Source organism: Varanus komodoensis, unplaced genomic scaffold, assembly GCF_004798865.1.
Source record: "Varanus komodoensis strain SLA01 unplaced genomic scaffold, ASM479886v1 scaffold4, whole genome shotgun sequence".
NCBI classification, from domain to species: Eukaryota; Metazoa; Chordata; class Lepidosauria; order Squamata; family Varanidae; genus Varanus; species Varanus komodoensis.
The window spans coordinates 53,990,187-54,012,038 of NW_025335941.1; the positions used below are offsets into that span (position 1 = coordinate 53,990,187).

Consider the following 21,852-nt stretch of genomic DNA (forward strand, 5'->3'; position numbering starts at 1 on the left):
CAATTGCCTCTTGATTTGCACAAATCTCCTGTTCACAAAAAGTGAACAGCAACTGAAAATGCAAACAAGAAATGAACATGTGATGAGCAATGAGATGTTGTAGAAGAATCGTCAATATTCTTCAATTCACCCATCCCTAATTCACAGATGATCTGTGCATGTCACTCTATTTGGTGTAGCTGCAAAGGGAATAGTCATTTGCTGAATTTATACTGAATACAACAATGGGAAATCTGCTTATACACGTTAGATTCTAGTATAAGACACTGTGTAGTATTAATTTCTTGTCGACATACTGGGATGTCACAGATGGGGCAGGTGTGGTGTGTGAGCTAAACTGCCAATCAGGGCAGCCTAGAATTATTATGACTTAGATTCTGAAGGAGACCTTGAAGACGTGGTGATAGGAGTTTTGGAAACTCAGGAAGAGGCAGAAGCCTTTGAAGCACCCTTAAGGTTGCTGTTCAAGGCTGACCAGGAGAGCAGAGAAGTTGTGGAAGAGACAGGGGAGGTTCCTTCTTGGAGGGGGCAGTCATTGTCTTACCCCATCCCTGACCAGCAGAACCCACAGTGTTAATAAGAGGAACGGATTTGGGGGAGAAGTTCCCAGTTCAACGAGCAGAGGCTTATCATTCAGCCTCCTTGAGGGTTTTTAGAATTACTTTGTCTTGTAGCTGTGAAGTGTCAATAAATACCTGCATCACGAAGAGACTGTTGGGTGTTTTGGAGCCTGAAGGGAAGGTCCAAGCCCACAACAGCAGGTGCATGAAGTATGCAGAAAAGACAGGTGCACTTGAGTCTCCCAACACTGTCCCACACACCAAGCTCATGGGGTGGATGAGGGAAGGACATTATAGAATCTGACCCCCTTTGTGGAGGGTACAGGCCATGGGCTCAGGGCCAGAGCACGTGCTTTGCATGCAGAAGGTTCAAAGCATGTGCTGCCATTTGAAAGAGGATCAGAGAGCATGTGAGGAGGAGGAGGGCTGTGGCCCATTACAGAAGACTAGGCAGGCTGGATGGACAAATAATGCAGCCCACATATACAGCAGCCTCTTACGCTTCGGATGAAAGGGGGATCTTTTTCTTATACTTTAGGAGCTACAAAAGTTTCTAAGCAATTTCGTATAGCAAACTTTGAATAGATTTAACCAGACTTTTATCTTGTTTTAATTGTATGCTGCATCAACTTTACTGCTATCAATTACAGCCAGAGAGACGCTGAAAGATTTTTTTTAATGTCATTGCCTAGGCCATTAACAAGTCTCTTTCAAAATTTTACTTTTTCCCCCTCTGATGATGAGGTAATAAGCCAATTTTTCAAGGAGAGTAAAAAACTTTGGCTGTAAAGTTTTAATGATTTCAAAGGAAATTGCTCCCAAATTGCAAATCACTATTCAAAGGCAAGTTGTAACTTGCTTTAATGAATCTTATTTTCCTTGCTGAAGTCACACAGATTTTATATCTGAGATGAATTTATGTAGATATGCATGTGCAGATATTTCTCCTCTGTGACTTTGGCAGAAAATAAATAGAAAGAAGGTGAAAAATAGCAAAAAAGAACTTACTTTTACGTATGTATGTTGCTTTTTTAAAGTCTAAAATGTGATTTCAAGAAATGATAGAGAAGTTGATGCACTTTTTTTGTTTTTATTTTACTTGAGAAATCATGTGTATCATTGCTGAAAGATGCAGAAGAAAAACACACTTTGCTGAAAAATTTGTGAAAAGCACCTGAGAAACCTTTCCAGTCCTAGCTCTAGAGGTCAGGAACTCCACAACTGGAGGGTCAGAGGATTCCAAAGCCCCTCCAGGCTCCCCCTGAAAGGACAGAATCTTGAGAGAAGAAGCGTGTTGCAAATTTGCTATGGTTTTGCTACTGTTCGGGGGATGAATCTGGGGACCAGAAGAGCTGTGGATCCTGCAGGCACATAGTCTCTCCCACTGTGTTTAGGCAGAACCCATCAGACTCCCTTTCCTACATCTCTGCTGTTGGAGTTTGGGCATCAGAGAAGAAACAGCTTTCTCAAGGCTGGTTCAAGACATTTTCCTCCCTCAAGTGAAGAACAAGATGGCATCCAATTGCATTCTACAGGCAAAAGCTGACTGGACCAACAGCTGAATCTCACTGTTGAAGTGCTCATGGAACAGCACCCTCCACCTTAAGGTGGCATGCTAGGACAGGCTGCAGAGCAAACGGCTCTTTCCTCTGACCATCTGCTGCAACTTCATTGGTTTAATTGAAACTCTTCATAGTGCTTACACCTCTTCTATTCTTTCCCTTTTCAGGGAAGACTAAGCCCATGATAGGTACAGCACCTGCCCTGGTTAAACTACTTTGGTATGGGAGAAAGGGGGAAATCCCTTCCATTTTGACATGGTTTTCTCAACTAGGTCTAGCAGTTCTGAGATGATAGGATGGAAAATTAGAACATGGGTAGCCATGCTAGTTAGGCTGTTGCAGTGAAAACAAGTGCACCGTAAAGATTAACCCATTAATTATGGCACAAGCTTTTATGGACTGGACTTCAGGCCATCACAATCCCTGTGTTTTGCTGAATTTCTGCCCCCGCCCCACCTGCCAAGGGGTGTGTGTGTGTGTGTGTGTGTGTGTGTGTGTGCATGTGTGTATAAACACACTGAAACATAACAGAGAAAGTACAGACAGTAACAATTAAGGACTTTCTATATTCCTTGAATACCTCAGAAGAATACTGCTGAATCAGAGTGAAGTCCAGATATTTTGAGCTATAACTCTCAGCCATCCTGATTGTAGGGTCAGACTGATGAAAGCTGACATCCAAAGGATCCAGAGGGCACCAGAGTGAGGAAGAGCGAATTAGTCTTTTAAACTTTTTTCAGTGAGCAACTCTTTTAATGTTTTTAGTGGCTTTAGTAATGCATTGTTGTTCATAAATGAGCCAATTATTTTATCTTGTATTGGTTGTGCACCTCTGTGATGGTTTGTTGGCTGAAAAAGCAGTACAGAAATATTTGCAATTAAAAAATTAAACTGTGGAAGGAAGTGGTGTTTTTTCAAACCCTGATTTCTGCTGTTGACCCAACACACAAAACCTGTATGTTTCACCTATGTTCACATCCTTCATGCTTGTGGAAAGGAAGTTTCCAGTGTATGATTTCACTATGTATGGGTATGAAAGCTGGACAGTGTCAAAGCCTGAGAGGAAGAAAATTGATGCATTTAAAACATGGTGCTAGATGAGAGTTTTGTGAATACACTGGACAGAAAGATGAACAAGGGGATCCCAGGGCTTTTACTAAAAGCAAAACTGACAAAGCTGATGCTGTCACATGTTGGGCAATGGTCATGGGCCATCGGGTCCCACCCCCTGCTGTTGCAGGACACCACATTACACCATCCCACTCAGGTGGCTGCCCAGTTTCTTTTGAATGTCTCTAGTGTGGGAGAGCCCACCACCTCTCTAGGCAGCTGGCTCCACTGTCATATTGCTCTGACAGTGCGGAAATTTTCCTGATATCTAGACTCAGTCTGGGTTGTTGCAACTTGAGCTGATTATAAAAATGTTTTAATAATAATAAAAAAAATTATCACACTCTGGCATCAGCAAGAAGAGATCTTAACCTTCCTCTTTGTGACAAGGTGCTTGAGATACTTATAGAGGGATATCATGTCCCCCCTCAGTCTATTCTTCTCAAGGCTGAACATACCCAGTTCTCTCAATCTCTCCTCATAGGGCAGTGCTTCCAAATCCTGGATCATTTTTATTGCCCTGCTCTGGAACTTTTCTAATTTTTCTGCATCTTAAGTCTTGGTGCTGGGAACGGGACACAATATTTCAGATGTGTTCTGACTAGTGAGGAGTATAGGGGAACTGCATTTCGAGAAAGCAAAATTCCCTGGAGAAGACAATCATGCTAGGGAAGGTGGAATGCAGCAAAAGAAAAAGAAGACCATGTACCAGACAGCTCGATTCTATAAAAGAAGCCACAGCCTTGAATTTACAAGAGTTGAGCAGGGCTATGAAGGACTGAACATTTGGGAAGACTTTCATTCATACGGTCAGCATAAGCTGGAGGCATCTTGATGGCACATAATAACAATAATGTATGATTAAATTATATGGGTCCTGTGAAACCTATGGCCTATGTCCCTCATTCATTCATTCATTCATTCATTCATTCATTCATTCATTCATTCATTCATTCTATGTGTCTGTTGCTCCATAGCTAAGCAGATCCTGGAGTGGGAAACAGGACAAAGCTAAAATGAATAAAAGAAAAACAGAACACTAAAAGCAAAATATATTAAAAACAGGGGACTACCTCCCTTCCATAGGTTTGTCACCATTCCCTGAGATCTTCTGCATCCCATCTATCATCCAGATGAGCTTGCTAAAGAATGCAGGGTTCTAGTGTTTTCCAGGATGATACCCATAATATGATACCCATAATATAGAAATTACTTTCCTAATGGCATTTTGCCATAAGGCAAAAGTGTTTTGTTTCTCTTGGCTCATGATTCTGACACTGTTTTGCTCTTCAATGTGCTGTTTCATTGAAATGGTATGTTCTACATTAAGTTTGTGATTTAACAGCACAGTGTATTGTGCTGACATTTTTTCAGTGATTATAGATCTGAGTGTTGCTTAGGGCACTATTTGTAATAGATCATGTAGCCCATAAATGCCACAATAATAAAAAATATAATTTGGGCTGCCATATGATTAAAGGAATATTACATGCTTAATCCTGTGAGTTTCAGTTGATATATAAATCCACCAAATTTGTATATGGGTAGAAACAATAGTTCTGAACTATATTTCCTTTGTTTTCAGTTGATGCATCTCTGCATTACAGGAAACATCAACTTAGAAGAGGCATTCCCTCTTCTAAGTCAGGTGGAGGAATACCTCTTCTAAGATGGTTTCTTAGCCACGTATTACCACTCCCTGTAATAGTGAACTCAGGTGGCCAGTGATTCCTAGGCTGTGGCTAAAAGAAGCCACTGAGATATTAGAGGGAGGTTTCGGCACACTTGAGAGAATCCTTAGGTCTACAAAGTACAACAGAAATGCCTCCTTTGGGTAAGTGGGGATAAGAAAAAGGGCTGGAATGCTCTACTTGGTGGTCATGGCTGTCTGGCAGCAAACACATTAGGACACACTGCAGCATTTTTTGCAGATCCTATTTGCACTTCTAATATCCCCCCCACACCTTATTTTTCCTATTTCTTTTTCTTGCAGTTCTCACTCATATTAATTTTGGAAATTGTTAGCTGGTTAACTGGAGGCACTTTTTAGTTGACAATCAGCCCTTTCATAGGTCAACTTAGTGTGTATCCGTGGCTGAATGTACTGCTAGAACTTTGTGTGCACAAGCCCCTCCTCACCAGTCCTGTTTTTTTCCTGCAGGACATCCATCCTCCAAGCTATCAAATCACCTGATCTGAGTTTGACAGACACATATGGCGCTTCCTCCAGGTTCGTTTTTAATTCCAGGAGCCTGCGGTGATTGGCACTTCCAAATAAACACTATTAATAAATCATTAATCTGTAACTAAAAGCCCAGGTCTTTGGAGGAGTGCTTGCCAATTGCCTACCACAGAAAGTCTCACAGGAATATTTGTCATTCTCACAATTACAATGGAGCAGAAGCCATTTGAGACAGCTTGAGCCGAAATCACAAGGAAAGCAAAATTATAGAGCCCCGGAGCAAGTAAGGGTTGGAAATTAGTGATAGCTGGCATTTGTTTATTTTCACTAAAATGCCAAACAATAAAGCATTTCTGTTCCTTGATGATTGCCTGATGAAAGGCAACAATAGAAACATTGTAAATGCTAATTTTCAGGGTGATGGGAGAGAAGAAGGATGAGATGAAAACCAAAAGGAGAGGGGATTTCTTGCATGTTTACCTCCTGCCTCTGCCTCCAAGAGTCACATTAAGCCTGAAATGTCATTCCTCTAATTATTACAGAATAAAGTCAAAAGCAGTTTTGGTATAGCTAGTCCCTGATTGTGTACTGATGGCTGGGAAAGCGAGATAAGGACTTCATGTGCTAAAATATCTGTCTTTTTCACTATTGGTTTGACTTACTAGATAACTCTATGCTGCTTAATAGCAGAGGCTGTGAACTTAAGCTTGAGAAAATAATGGCTTCCCTGTCAACCTTTTTCTCCTTCTGTGACAGGTGTGACAAAAGTCAGGACAAAGATATCCTTAGTCTTGTTCAAGAAATGTCAGCGCTTTCTCCTCCTTGCTTGTGAGTCAGCCTTAACTTGGTGACACTTGGGTTTCTCTTCCAGAAGCTGCGTTTGATTAATCAAGAGGGTTGCTAACTTTTTTGGTTTTTACTGTACCTTTAACAGCAACTGGTTCTGCTGACATCTGCAGATAAAAATGTGTATTGGTAGCTCAGGGCATGGAAAACCTCAGTTGCTCTTAATCAGAAAAGTGCATGCCAGGAGATCCTATCTTGCTCCATAGAGACCCATGGAATGAAACGGATTCAGATGGAAAACTCTTTCTCCTGTATATTTATACATTTGGTACAAATTTAATGTAAACAAACACATTTCTATAGCACTTCGTTAGAAATTATCACTTAGAAATTGCTTGGAGGCTTTCTAAATGAGGCATTTATTGTGCACTTCTCATTCCTTACTCAGAGTTGTTTTTGAGTTATTTTGACAACAAAATGGCTCTTATTTTCAAATCTGTTTTAAAGCAGCATTTTCAGACTTTTTTTTTAAAAGAGTGGTTTGTTGTTGTGTGCTGTCAAGTTGTCTCAGACTTATTGTGACCTCAGGAATGAAAGCCCTCCAAAACGTTCTATGCATGACAGGCCTGCTCAGACTGATTCTGCAGTCACAAATCGAACACTTCTCCCCGGTGTACTTGCACTATTCTGCTGTACTTCACCGCCACCTAGAGGGTACGTAGTAGAAAATCAGGAAACAATCTTTCAAGCTGTGGATCTCAATGCCAGCTATGAGGACACCAGGAGCTCCACCACCAGCATCACAATCACTGCTACAGTGGCATTACCGGGTTTTCCTTTGCTTCTCCCCAGAGTTCTTCTAAGTTCTTCTCATCTTAGACTACATAGATGATCTTTTTTCACTGTATGTGACATTGTCCAAGAGTAAGATATCCCACTTTTATGTTTCGGTCCTTAATGTTTAGCCTAAACTTTGGAGATTACTGTAAGGCATATGCAAGCTAGTTTGGATTTAATGTAAGCTATATTTTGTATTTTCTGCTTTCAAAATGTAGATAGTTACACCCATCTCATGCCCATGGAATGTGATGAGATATAAATCTGGAAAGGTTCATGCTTTCATAATCAATACAAGACATTTAATTTGCTTCTCCCTTATTGTTTTATCAATTTCTGCATTCAGTAAACTGAATTAATTATTGATTCATATGGAATCCTATGCATGTTTAGAAAGAAAGAAAAAAAGACAGACAGACAGAAGACCTAAAACTCTGTGCTGTCGGAGCAAGCTGGAAGCTACAGCCCCCCCTCCCTTTCCCATTTAAACATGCATAGGATCGTATCCTTAGAGTGTCCTCCCAATACCAACTGAGAGGCCATAGAATTCTTCAGAATCAGAGTTCCAAAGTCCTAGGTTCTCAGAGGCAGAACTTCAAAGGCTGAGTCTCCACCTTGGCCCTGCACGGTTAGCAGAGAAAGAACCATACTGGCTGACCCTTTGAGGTCACCACTGGCCCTGGGTAGGGAAAAAGAGGCAGGACAGGGGGCAGAGAGAGAAGGAGTCTGGGGTCATAGAGTTATACCAATTCCAAGCAGTGCACAAGCCTCTTCAACTTCCCCTTCTCCGCTTGTAAGCATCTGAGCTTATGAGCATCTGCTCAGGAAAAATCAGCCTGTGGTCTTAGGCTGCTAATTCATCAACCACTCCAAATAACACTTATTGGTAATGGATTGATAGTTTGCATCAGACTTGTAAGGAGTCCTGCCCAGAATCTGGATGCTGGACAAGGCAGGGTTTCCATCTGATCAGCTTGGGGTCATCTCATGCTATTTTGTAAGATGGAAAGGCCTGCATTTGTTTGTTTGTTTGTTTACATCCTCCCTTTTTCCTACAAAGGGCTCAAGGCAGCTTACATAATCTCTCCTCCTCCATCTCATCCCCACAACAACAACCCTGTGAGGTAGGTTGGGCTGAGAGTCTGTGACTCTCTGATCCTCTGAGTCCCAGTCCCATGCTCTTAACCACTACACCACACTGCTTTTGCTCTGCATCTCCAAACAGGATGAATCAGAAATGTGTTCCCTTTTGCTTTTTTTAATCAGAATTGACTCAGTTTTCACCTTGCAGAGTGAACACGACTTGGACACGATCTGTGGTTGACATCTGTACATTTCCAAGCTTTCAGTGTAATTCATGGACCAAAAACCCTGCATTTGACAGCATGCATTCTTTTGAAAAGTTTGCACTTTTCAAAAAGTGCATATATCAAAGATGTACACACTTTCCACTTTCATCAATGGAAGGAAAATGCACACATTGCAAAGATACACAAAACTGATGTGTATGTTTCAAAAATATGCAGTACTACACAAGTCTTTAATAAGCCTCCAATATGGTAGAATTTTGCATCTGAACTAACCTTGGGATAGAAGCAAGCTCAGGCTTTACTGATTAACCCTCCAACTTCCTTCCCCAAACTTCAGGTAAGTAAATGAAAAGCAGGTAAGCACCAAATGTGGAGAGGAACAGTGAGAATCTCCTGATGCACAAAAATGTACTTTATTGAATCCAAAGCTTAATCCAAAGCTGAAATGTTGTTCAAAACAACATTTTGCAGCAGAGTTTGGAGACCAAAGGTTGCTGTTGGGTTGAACTTCAGAATGACCCTGAAGTAAAATGCATCTCAGATTGAAAATGTGTTATGTTCTATAATACATGTGTTAAGTGGAACAAGCACCCACTCAAGTTATGTCTTATTACAAATGTTGAGATTTGCTAGCATCAGATCCTACACATTCCTGTCTCAACAAAGCAGCTCAAAACATTGAGTCCCATCACTTGGGCACTTTGTACTGGATCCAGACTTAGTCATACCCAGCACAAGGTAACAGAAATAAATAGGTCACTTAAATTAGACCTGTTTAATATCAGCTTCTGTCAGGAGCAGGTATCCCTCCTCTGCTTTTTTCTCCTCTCCAGCAAGCTAAGACAAAACTAGCAGTATAGTCCTCTTTTAAAGCTTACAGACAGCATAAAACAAAGTGCTGTTCTCTTTCAGATGTGAGAGTAGCATCTGCCCATGTGAGCAGCTGGATCCAAACAGAAACTCTGCCTCCTTCACTCCCTTTCAGAAAGGTCCTGACTCCACCCAGGACTAGTTCTTTCTGCTTGAAGTCTAGATGATGGGAATACTGGACACTTCTTAACGGGTCCACTCACTTCACCTGGTGTTTCTTGCAGGATCAAGGCACTCCCCTGCAAGCTCCATCCTACCCTTTATGAAATGTCTTCCTCCTTTTCCAAGGCAGGGTATTTATCACACTCTTTCTGCATATCTTCATCCTGTAACTGTGAAGCCACCTGCCCCCTCTGCCCCCTTGAATCTGAAGAATCCCTTCTGAAGAGAGAAACTCAGGAGAGCTGGGCTCCCTCTTTACAGCTCCACTGCTTTCACTGGGCAGTATCTAGTGCGGCATGAGCACCAATAAGACTGAGGCTCGGTTGGCAGGAGGGCACTCTAGCACAGTGCTAGTCGAGTTTGTTAGCACAATCATTTTTCTTGTGAATCCTGTCGTGCCAGCTGAAGTGTTTTGAATTGCACTGGAGGTCCCTTATGCTAGCAGTATGTTATTTATGTCAGGGCACATGCTGGATTGGACACTGCCCAATGGGTCTACCTTAACTATGACTAAGTGTGTGGCCAAACCTTTGCTTGACAAAGTACAGCATTCGTAATGGCTTGCCATCAATTTTCACAATTAGTGCTTTATTCAGGTTTAGCATAAGGATCAGTGGAGGGATGCTTTTGCTGCAAAAGTGAAACACTGCTCCATAATAGAGCCCAGGATGAAATATGTTATATTGTAATAACCAATTGTGCCTAATTATGGAAGAATATGTACTTACTTGCCAAGTGCAAAACACTCCATCTTAACAGTAGATCCCTTTGCAGCTGTAACTGTGTATGGAAAATGGACTTCAATTTTCGGCTCATATTCCCCCATCACACCTGGGAAATAAAGAATGGTCTTTAAAAATAAAATGGATGTCACTGTTGGTTCCCATCTGTAGAAAGCGTATTTTCACAGCCACTGTGGCAAGGGTGTTAAACAGCTAGATAGTTGGCCAAGAAGTTCATTATATAAGGAAATGGTTACAACTCAGCAAAACAACAGAGTCTCAGATCAACAACTGGTGGCTCGCCATGGTTCCATGACTGTCTGTCTTCATATGTGCTCATAAATCACAACAGACTTGCTGAAGACTAGAGTTGTTACAAGCTGAGAGGCTGGCGAGAATAGGCTGTTGTTTGGAAATAAATGCATGGTTCAACTAATGAAACTTCCTTCAAAGCATGATTTGGGCGGCATACCTAGAACACTGTGCATATATTTAGTGCTACTGCTAGGCTTAGGCATGAGCTGTGATGGCCACATAAAATGGTAACACTGATCAATAAAATCGGAGAGGAAGTTCTTGTCCTTATCTGTTATCCTTCATCTCCTCTTCACAGCATTCATCTGGCTCTGTGCTATTAAACAGTTGACTTGTTTTATCTCCTTGAACTGTCTGCCTTTCAGAAGTAAATTAAAGGATACCTAGCCTGGATGTAAGTCTAAGATCTAACTCTCTCATTTTGTTCTTATAAATATTGGGACTAGGAAACTTCCTATGGGCCGCCCATGGACATTTGGTTGATCGCTGGGGGTGTTTAAATAGATAGACCTTTGGTCTGATTTAGTGGGTCTTTTGAGTTCTTATGTGTCCCACACTTCCATCAAATGCACCATCTTTGACAACCATGGAGATCCACATGCAAACATAATGTTTGAATAGAGATTATGCACATAAAATCTGATGTGCAGACCCCAATCTTACTTATGGATGGTAAGTGGGTTGTTGATGATGCTGTTGTCCAGGTATGCCTAGGTCACAGAGGCTTCCCAGAAGCTTCACATGGGGGGGGGGGATGACTGTCATGCCCCCCTTCCCCCAGAATACTTAGCAATAAGGCAAGATGGGGAATTGCATCTTCCAGGCTGAGTCCTTGTCCCTCTGCTTTGTGCCCCTTCGAATGCATTGAAGCTCTCAGATACACTTCACCTGACTCCTTCAGACACATTTGAATGCCTGAAAAATCCTTGCATCTGGTAATCTCCATGCATTCTAAGGGACACAAAGCAGACAGACAAGGGCCCAGGCTGGAAAATTGCATTGTGCCTTATGAAAAGGATCAGTCTAATGCGCTGTATGCTTAGAGCCCAATAGAGGTTCATTTATCTAGTGTCTTGAATCCTACTTCAAGACCCCACCATGTCTAATTATGGCACTTGCTGCGCGAGCATGCAGATCAAAGAGCCAATTCCATTTAGGATAAGTGTTTAGGGACCACATGGTGGGTCCTGCTGAAGGTGGACAGTGATGAGCCCAGAATAACAAGTAATTTCAATTAAAGCTCTTTGAGCCAGTAACCAAGTCTTAGGAGAAACATTATGGGAACAGTGGCAGAGGGATTTAAAAAGCTGGACAAGCACCCAGTGAAGGGTAGCTAAAGGAAGGAGAGTGGGGCCAGGGACATGGCTGGCTCAGGACAGCAACTAGGCCAAATCTGGTCCCTGGGACTGAGGTTTTGCATTCCTGCCTTAGCTATTCCACTGAATAGCTATATTTAGCTACCACCATGTTTAGCTTACATGGTATGGAAAAAATTCAGGAAACTTGGGGGAATTTAGAGAGAATTTCATGCACATGCAAATGACGGAGCTTCATGATCAAATCCTGAAGCACCACATGTAATATTTATTGCCCATTTGTAACATGGTGTGGTATCTGTATTTTATCAAACTAGTATTTCAATGCTGAATCCTGCTAGCCTGTTTTTCAGGAACAAACATGTCCTCTGGCGATCCCTAAAAAGCATCCTGCTCTGCAGTATGCTAGACTGGTAAAACCTCCACTGGTTCTACTGGAGACCCTGGAAAGAAATATTGCAGTCACATCATTCCTATCCCACTGGCTGGAGAGTGTTCTTCAAACTACCCTAGCTCAAAAGAATTTTAATACTGTGACAGAGGAGAAGAAGGGGAAAAAACTTGCAGGGGTTGCACAGTGAAGAAATTGGCCACTTCTTATCTTAAAGTGGATCTGGAGACATTTAGTAATGGGAGAAAGTAAAACTGAACATTGCTTAATAAACTGAGTTTATGCCTAATAAACTGGGATTTAGGAGTGACCTTGGTTCAGTGATACATGGATGCTTTTCTTGCAGAAGGCACCTTCACTATAAAGGATTAAGTAGCAGGTGATGGGAAAGGCCTCCGCCTGAACTCTTGGACATTTACAGTCAGTTAGAGTTAGGAATATATGAGAAATTCAGTTTGGTTTTGATCACAGTTTGTCCAGTCCACCCTTTCTGGATTGAATGCAGATCTGGATGTGATCTGATGCTGAAGTCTGCCTGCATCATGATTCCTGGACCACCAAAAATTTGTTTGGCTGCATGTGTACATTTGTCAGCTGCCCAGGGAAAAACCAGTCCTTCCAAAAATGTGCACAGATACCCATTAATGCATCCATTTCAAAGATATGCATAACTGAGGCATACATTCAGAAAAATACATGCATTATAATGAAAAAGGAGATCTAATAAAGCTTGCAATCTTGTGCTGGAATGAGCTGTGAAGTGGAAGGCAGAGAAATTTGGAAAGCTTCAGTTTGCTGATTTGCAGAATACTAGTTTAATTAGGCAGTATAGTGGGGGAAAACACTAGTGTGACTAGGTGTAAGCTAGCTTTCAATGCCCTAGTGCTTATAAATTGAGTTATAGGTGCATAACAAATATACAAGGCAATCTATAATAGATAAAATAAGATCAATGATAAAATATAGCAAGCGTGTGCATGTGTGTACACGTACACACACATTTATATACGATGTTGGTTTCCTTCTATGATTCCAAGTATGAAGGATTTCTCATTAACAGGAATAAATAAAGAAAATGAGAGAAAGTTAAATACGAAAGTTTGGTTCAATGAGAACTAAGTTCAAGAAGCATCTACACCTACTATACCTATACCAGTCAATAAGGCTCAGTGAGTTCAACAAGGCTCATTTCTAAATAATCACGAACAGGGTTGCACTGCTTGCTTGGTTCTTGAACTATGGGAATTCTGTGGGCTAAATCATGGCTGGATCATGCCCAGTGTTCTATTGCTAAAACTCTTAGTTCAAAAATACAGCAATGATTCATTATAGCACTGTTGAAATCATCCAGGCTACTGAAAGAATCTCTAACAAGTCTGATTAATTGTCAAATATCCACAGCAAAGGGGATCTAAATCTGGAACACAGTTCATTCTCTATACTGGAATGAGGGCTGCTTATTACACACCTGAAGAAAGAGTCATAAAAGAGAATGTATGCTTATTAGATCTACCCTAATACTGGATGCTTAGAAATAAATTAATTGTTGAGTTGAAATAAAGCTAGAGAATTGTAGGATGGGGAAAGGAAGGACAGAATGTTTTGGAGTTACTGGGATTTCACAAATGAGATTTGCAATAAAAATGTTGCAGTACAGAATGCCAGCCAGACACGCCCTTTTCTAGGATGCTCCATTACATTTCACCTCATTCCCTCTGCTCCAGCTTTCTGTAGCTGCCAAACACTGTCTGTTTTGCTCTTTTCCTCTTCCAGATATTTTTCCCTAAGGGTTTTTGTATGTCTGCAACCCTTGGGATTCCCTCTACCTTCATGGTGAGATCTTACCTATGAATATAAAAAGGAACCAGGGGTCATTCTCACCCAACAATTCTGTCCACACATGGCCAATCGGTTGCCTGTGAGAAGCCTGCAAGTAGCCCCAGTAACGGCTACAGGAGCACATGCATCAAGTCTCAGCATTGTGACTAGTAGCCACTGATAGCCCTCTTGTCTATGAATCAATCTAATTCCCTTGCAGTGCTGGCCACGTCAGTGCATCCTATGGAAGTGCACGCCACAGCTTAATTCCATGGAGAAGAAGTACCTCATTCTATCTGTCCTGAATTTATCCACTTCATGGGATGCCCCACTGGACACTAATATTATGCGAGAGGGAGAAAAATGTTTCCCATTCCACTTTCTTCTCACACCATGTATAACTTTCTACACCTCTTTACACCTGCAGCTTTCCTTACCATGCCTCTCCTGTATAACTTTCTACACCTCTCTACACCTGCAGCTTTCTACCATGCCTACTCCTTACTCCTTCTTGGGAAACAACCCTTTCCCAAGAAAAACAATCCCAAACATTGTAACCCTTCCCCTCAGGGTGTTATTCAAATTGTTTGTTCATTTTGGTTGTCCTTTCTATGATATCCCTTTCCAGGCCCACCATCCACTAAAAGGTACCCAGTATTCTATGCATAGTTTTTTCTATGGGCAATACAATATGGATACGCTTTTTTCCCATTCCTTTCCTAGTTGTGCCTGACAAGGAATTTATCACAGTAGCCACACACTCATATTCATTGAGCTGACCACCACAACCCTTAGGCTTCTTGCAACTGGATGGGGCTCTTTTGGTCACTTAAGGCTCTGCACCCAAAGAATGAACGCAGTGTTGGTGCACAGATGTTCTTCCGAGTATGCTGTTATTGTAGATCAAAACTATATCTTTTTTTAAAACTTTAAAAAAACTTTAAAACTTTTTTTAAAAAAATATTTCATTCTTCCAATGTAAGTTGATCTTTCTAGTCTGCTGAATGTATTTGTTGTGCCTTCAGCTCTCCACTTTCTCCATATATTTTGGAAACACACTTGCCAGATGCCATGCGTAGCCCTGTATTCTACCTTGAGATGCTTTTTGACAATTAAAATCTATGATCCCCTTCCATTGCTCCTTCTTAAAAATTCCACATGGCTGCTTTTGCGAGGTACAAAAGTAAGCATTCTTTCATTCGACGCCTTCGATGGTCATAATGTCTGTCCTATTTTATTTGCATCCCCCCGCCCCCACTTTCACTCAGCTAGAATTGATTGAGATAGAAAAGTAGGATTGCTTTTCCTATCTTTGATATCCAATTAAACTAAAATGAGCTATATAAATGAGAAATGCTTGTCTGCCAAAATGACCCACATGCATTGTGCAAAACACAATCAAATGCACATATCTCATCACTTCCTCGGTAATAAAGACCAGACAAGCTCAAAGCGCCTTCTTCCTCCTTCAGCAACAACAATCCTAAAGTCCATTATATCACTGCCTATAGCAACAAATTGCCCTTGTTACAGTGGAGTTGTTCTGTCCTGAAGCCGAATGGTTGTTGTTCGTAATCAGATCATTTCAGCAGGCTGACATATGACAGGAAGTGACAAGTTGCTCCTAGCTGGACTCCATGTCATATGCCAGGACCGTAGGGAAAGCTGTCAGACAGGTAATATATAAGGGTGGGAGAAAGGCTTAGAGTTTGCAAACTCAGAGATAAATAAATACCTAGCTGTATAAGTAATCACCATGCCTGCTAAGCCAAAATCTTCTTGCACATTTGTCTTGGTTTGAGTTGGGAGTCCAATCTGTCAGCCCAGAAGGCTTGAAAGCTGGAAGGACTCCTACAAGACTAGAACATGCTTTCCCCCAAAGCCTGAGGATGCTTAAGAGATGACTATGGCCAGCACACACACACACGCAAGCAAGCAACATCTTCCCTGGCAACATGTATTAATGAGCTGTCATATGGATGCCCAAGGTCTTGTACAACCAGATAAATCTTTCAACAGTTAATTAGCAGGCAGGCTAACAGAACACCTGCACTTTCCATTGACAACAGTAGTCAGTTTGTGTCAAATCAATAGTCAAGTGGAACTCTGATTTCACTAAATTATGTGCAGTAATTCCTTAGGCACAGTCCATACCTGGCCTCTTCCTCTTGGGGAGAATGAGTTTGGATCTGTGCCTTATGCAGCTCGAATTGCAAAGTGCTACTTTACAAGGCAGCAATCAAATGCAGGCCTTGTTATGGTCCTAAATCAGGCCTGCATGGCTTCTAGCTGACTAAACGAAGCAGTTTACCAGCAGTAATGATGTGCCAGCAGATCTGTTAAACTCCTGTCTTTTGGCCTTCTGATTGTAATTGCAAAATAACGGTGTTGGACATGGATCTGGTAGGTATTAATCTACTTCCTGGGCTCCTCCATGGTAGGATGAAGCAAGAAGTGAGAGGGGATGAAGACGGTTTGTCATGAACCATGAACAGTTTTCATGTTGCTCAGAAAAGAATCAACCCTGAACCTGGAAGCTTATATAGGGATGAAAGACCGTTTTTTGTCTAGGGTGGCTAATCTTTCAAAATTTCCTGCTCTGATCACAGCTGAGATTCCTCAGGCCTTCAGTTTAAGACCTGAGTTGAGCCAAAGTTTGTTTGTTCATTACATTTTTATGCCATTCAATAGCTGGAACTTTTCAGGGCAGTTCAGAAATGTTAAAACCATAAAGCAATATGAAAAGCATAATACGAAACTTTGGATAGCTTCAGACTACAGTATCTAATCAAAGTAAAAGCCATCAGCAGAAGATCTAAAAAGATGATATTGCATTTTGAAACAACAAAAAAGGAGGACTAGAATGTTTGGTTGTATACAGCGATCTTCACTAATGCCCTAAGGTTCACCACAAAGGATCCAGGTGGGTCTTTATAGAGAGGGCATTTCAAAACTGGAGGGTGTTGACTGAAAAGACCCTCCCATTTTGAAGCACTGATTTTGGCATCTGGAATTGGTGGGTGCAGAGCATTTTCAGTGATTCTATAAAGGGAAAGTCACAGGAAATATTGGCCAGAAGAGTCCACCATCTTACTTTCTTCATAATGCCTCTGGAATGTCATTACATCATGATGTAGCTGAAGTTGAAGGTGGCTGGCTGCTAGTGCTAGTAGCTAAAGAACAGGATTACAAGAGGATGGTGTGTGTGTGTGTGTGTGTGTGTGTGTGTGTGAGAGAGAGAGAGAGAGAGAGAGAGAGAGAGAGAGAGAGAGAGAGAGAGGAGTAAGATGACTGCTGCCACTTGTTCTGGTAAGCTTGCCACCTCCTGAAAATCGGCTCCTCAAACTTTCTTGTACTCCTTGAATATATTATCCCATTTTGTGGCCTCAAAAATGGGCAGCATTTTCAGCTCAGAAGGATAAATAGTAGTCTATGCCCAGCCTAGCAATTTGTAAGTTGTTCAGATTCCCCCACTATTCTGAAAACTAGATACGAGTTAGATAACCATTTGCTATCATCAGTGATAAAATATCTTCTGCAGATAATTCAAATGATTCCTGTTTTCAGCTGTTGAAGAGTGACTGCAAGTAAAATGTGCTCCCCCACACACATGCAGAGTAACTTTAATTTCTAAATATAACACAAGGATCATAGAGATGAATGAATGAATAAGCTCCCTTTTCCACTGTTCTCTCCCCCCCCCCCCCGCTTTATCCTTTACTCCCTGTAGATTTTTCAGTGTATGAGCTATGCCCTGAATCTCACTTCAATTTCCTGTGCTTGAATGAATTATAGGGGTAACACTTCTGGATACAACCCTAAATTTGGACTGTCCAGCTCATCTGGCACCTGAGGTGTTTGCTCCTCAAAAGTGTGGCATACTCATTTCCACCACCAGCCATCCTTTGCTGGGCAAATACAGGAACCAGCTCTTACCACATGAAACAGTTAGCTTATGATTTGGTTTCCCAATGTCTTTTACGGTGACTAAAAGCAGATTCACAGTGCAAATATACCTCCCCATGAAACTATGAAATATGCAGGGACAATGGGGTAAAAGCAGAGTTAACGTAAGCAAACGGAGGGATTGGAGTCCTTTCATTACTGGAACACAGAGGTGAGTTTTTCTTATCCTCCCTTTCTCTGTAGCACCCGGTTCCCCCTTCTACTCAGATAGTTGGACTTGTGGGCCTCTGGGGGAAAGGAATAATCAGCAAACAAGCAAGCCCCCAAACCTGTCCCTTCCTGTATGGCGAGTGGAACTCCAGTCATGGGACGTCTATATACAATCCAACCACAACATGTATAAGTGCGGTCTTTAGGGCTACTGGGGGTGTCAGGAAATAATGAGGCTTGAAATTGACAAGAATCGTTTTAGATTGGTAAGAAGGGCATCCTGATCTGATCAGAAAATTATCGTACAGGTCTTTTCCCTCATGTACACTTTAGATAGGCTACATAGGAACATAGGAAACAGAGGGAGTCAGAAGGGGCCTCCCAGGCCATCTAATCTGACCTCCGGCACCAGCCGGCTCCACTCACGACATGCCCACCATGTGGACGTCCAGCCTCTCCTTGAACACCCACACCAATAGGGCCACAACGACCTCCCGGGGAAGCCCATTCCACACCCTCAGGGTCCTGATTGTCAGGAAGTGCTTCCTGGCATCCAAACGGAACCTTGGCTCCCTGCGCTTTGCTCCGTTGGAGTGTGTCCTGCCTTCCTCTGCAGGGGAGAACACGTCTCTACCCATCTCCACGTGACATCCCCTCTCATACCTGTATGTCGCTACTGTTTGCCTGTCCTGGAATTTTCTTCCTCTTTTGTCCCTTGCCTTAATCTATTCAGCCCTTTCATTTCCACTCTCATGTGCCTCTTGCAAACTACCTGCCTGATCTCCCACCTTCTCCCAAACTGCCTTCATAACTAATAGCTTATAAAAGCATCCTGTACAGAATCCATCTTTGTAGTCCCTTGTGAGCTTCCTACAGGCTGCATGCATTTCCTGTATGTCTGAATAAACTGTAATATTCTTTTGATTGTACTCCCCCAGCATACCTGTGTTTATTGTCTCTTGACAGGGCAAAAGCATAACTGTGGAGCAAATTGTTAAATAGAAACCTCAGCCAAAACCATGCCTCCTCAGTGCCAGTCCTCAGGTCTACGTTTTTTGCAAAAGTAATGTTTCAATGACAGAACAAGGGTATACGGATAGTGTAAAATCCATCACACCTATGTTTCATGGATGGTTGGGCACCTTTCTTTCTATTGTCTGGCCACTGATGGATTTGGATTTTGTGAAGATTAATTCAAACATTTCTGTGCAAATTCAGAGTTGTGCAAATTTGCAATCCTGAAACTGCGTACCTTGTCCCCGAATATGCAATACCCAATGCATATTTTCACACTTTAGACTCTGGATGAAATGAGCATTTTGCACCTATTTAACAGATTCTCCTACAACTAAATTCGCATAAAATTATGTATAATAGAAAATGGTCCACACGCCTGCAGAATCTACACAACTCAGGAACAAACAGTGTAGAGAAATCCATGGTGCAGGTTTGTATCTGAACTTATTTGAGCCTGCTGTAGATTTCTCCAACATTTCTGTCAGATCTCCCACATCCCATCTGGTTAAGTCACACTTCTATGCAAGCTTGGACAGAAAAGAAGCCTGTAAGTCCCAGCTTCCCCTAGCCAGCCCCCTGGGAATTGTAGGTCTTTTTCTGTCTAAACATGCACAGGATTTAGCTGAATAATCTCTTGTGATAGGAGGCCTACCTGTGGCTATACATTTTGGAACAGATTGTAATGAGTAAATGGCACAACCTTTCAGTGGCTTTATTTCTTTGTTAGAAAGAAATCACATACAATTCAATACTTTTATTAGCCATTAGGAGGTGTGGGGTAACATTATCATAAAAATATATGAACTTGAAATGACTGCATTTTATTATTGCACTGCAAATATTTTAAACTCCTTGAGTTTTCATTTCCTTATTCTGAGGGAGTTGCCTGCAGTTTTATTCACCAAAGGTGTTTTTTAAAAATGTTTCTGATTGGTAACCGAGACTCCAAAGTTGTATTGTAACGAACAGTGATCTTTCCGCTGCTTGTAAACATTTATTAAATAATCCTTCAGAGTTTCTAACGCATTGTAAAAGGCAGTTAATGAAATGATGCACGATCCATTTTTCCCCCCTCCTGATGAAACTTTTTATCTCTTCAGATAGAATTTTAAATTGTTTTTGTAAGTCTGCACCAAGTGAAATTGAATTGTATGGAATGACTGATTGTCAAGGACATCTGCACAAATGAGGTATTCATTTTATTCAGAAACCATTCAAGGATTCCTTGGTGTTTTTATTTAATTTGCTTTGTATCAAGGAGATAAGTTTCCCTTTGAGGCAGAGCTCTGAGGAAATAAAAGATTAATATAAAGTGAATATACAAGTGAATTCCTACACTGTTGCAGGATTTGACGTAAAACTATAATATTATTTGGCTGCCTCAATGAAGATAAATATATAGACAAGTTGTCTCAGGAGCATTCTTGTCACAAGATGCCTGGCCCCAGTGGCATTGCTTACAATTGAGAATTCTGAGTGGGAAGTAGTAGCCCATGAAAATTCAGACTCATCAGAAGGATTATTGCAAATGGATTCTTCAGAACTGAAGAGTCCTCAGCCCATTACAGAAAACAGCACCCTTGCATGGATAGAACTGATCTCTTGAAGGGGCCTGTACTGAGTTTTGCTCAACAATGACAGTGAAAGACACATCAAAATAGCTTCTTCATTAACTGTCTCTGTCCCTAAGTCCAAGCTGAGGCTTTTCTTTCAGCACATTCTGTAACATCATTCCTTTGAACCAATAGCTACAGGTCCCTGAGCAGATTTCCAATGGCACCCCCCACCGTTCTTTTATTCTTGTTGAATAAATAAAATTTATTTATTTTTGAATAAATAAAATTTATAAAAATAAAATTCTTTTATTTTATTCATCTTCACCTCCATCAGTACTGTGTCTCTGTTTATTTATGTAAAACTTTTGTATATCGTCCACTACCAAATGGTCTCAGGACAGTCTCACAATAAAGCCTCTACCGTCTAGCCTTTCTTCCTTGCTAAGCTGCTTGTTTCCCTCTTTCTATGGTAGCCTTCCACAACTGCGGGTCCTCAGGAGTTGGACAACCAATGTCTTCCCTTACTATTGTCAGGGCGGATTGAGGATAGCCTAAAAACATCTGGAGACATCTGGAAGCTGACATAGATTTCTTTCCTTTCCTCTCAGGTTGTTCTGAATTTCCAGAGTATTCTTTTCCTTTTGTAAGAAAGCAATAAGTGATGAAGTTGTTTGGACCATTTCTGTATCTTTCCTTAGCGTTTGCTCCAGCCTCCATATCCATCAGTTTGCTGCCATCCCATCCATATTCGAGTATTCTAGCACCATCAGAGGCTAGTGAGGGCTCACAAACCAAGTGTTTAACAGCCAATGTAGCAAGAGCAAGATGCTCTCAAATTACAAGTTTTAAAGTTACAATCTTCTGTGTTTTGAAAGGAAACATAATTCAGATTTCTATTGCTCCCACACAGAAGCCCTGGATTCAGTATTAAAATATAGGGTATAGCAAAGAGAAAGCTTGACTCCTGAGTTCACAGAAAGATGTATTTTTACCATAGGGACTGAAATTAAGCAAAAAATACTGAACAACTACCACAAATCCAAGCAAATTATCACGCAATTTCTAGTCACCTGTCCAGTAAGCAAGTTCTCCTAAAATTATTAAAAACTTCACACTTTTTTGTGCATCACCAAGAAAAATTTGTATCACTAAGGAAACACTTTACAGGTTTATTCAAATTATGAATGGATAAGACTTAGTTTTCTCTCTTGTGTCAGCAGCA

The 21,852-nt window shown here is 41.3% G+C and overlaps 1 protein-coding gene across 1 annotated transcript in view; it reads right to left on the bottom strand.

The window, feature by feature from the left end:
* The window catches only part of CNTN5 (contactin 5), a 312,385-nt gene that overhangs the window by 198,873 nt on the left and 91,660 nt on the right, over positions 1-21,852 (bottom strand). Inside the window, exon 7 of the mRNA XM_044441829.1 lies at positions 10,108-10,210. Coding sequence (XP_044297764.1) covers positions 10,108-10,210 — 103 coding nt within the window. The remainder of the gene's footprint in view (positions 1-10,107; positions 10,211-21,852) is intronic.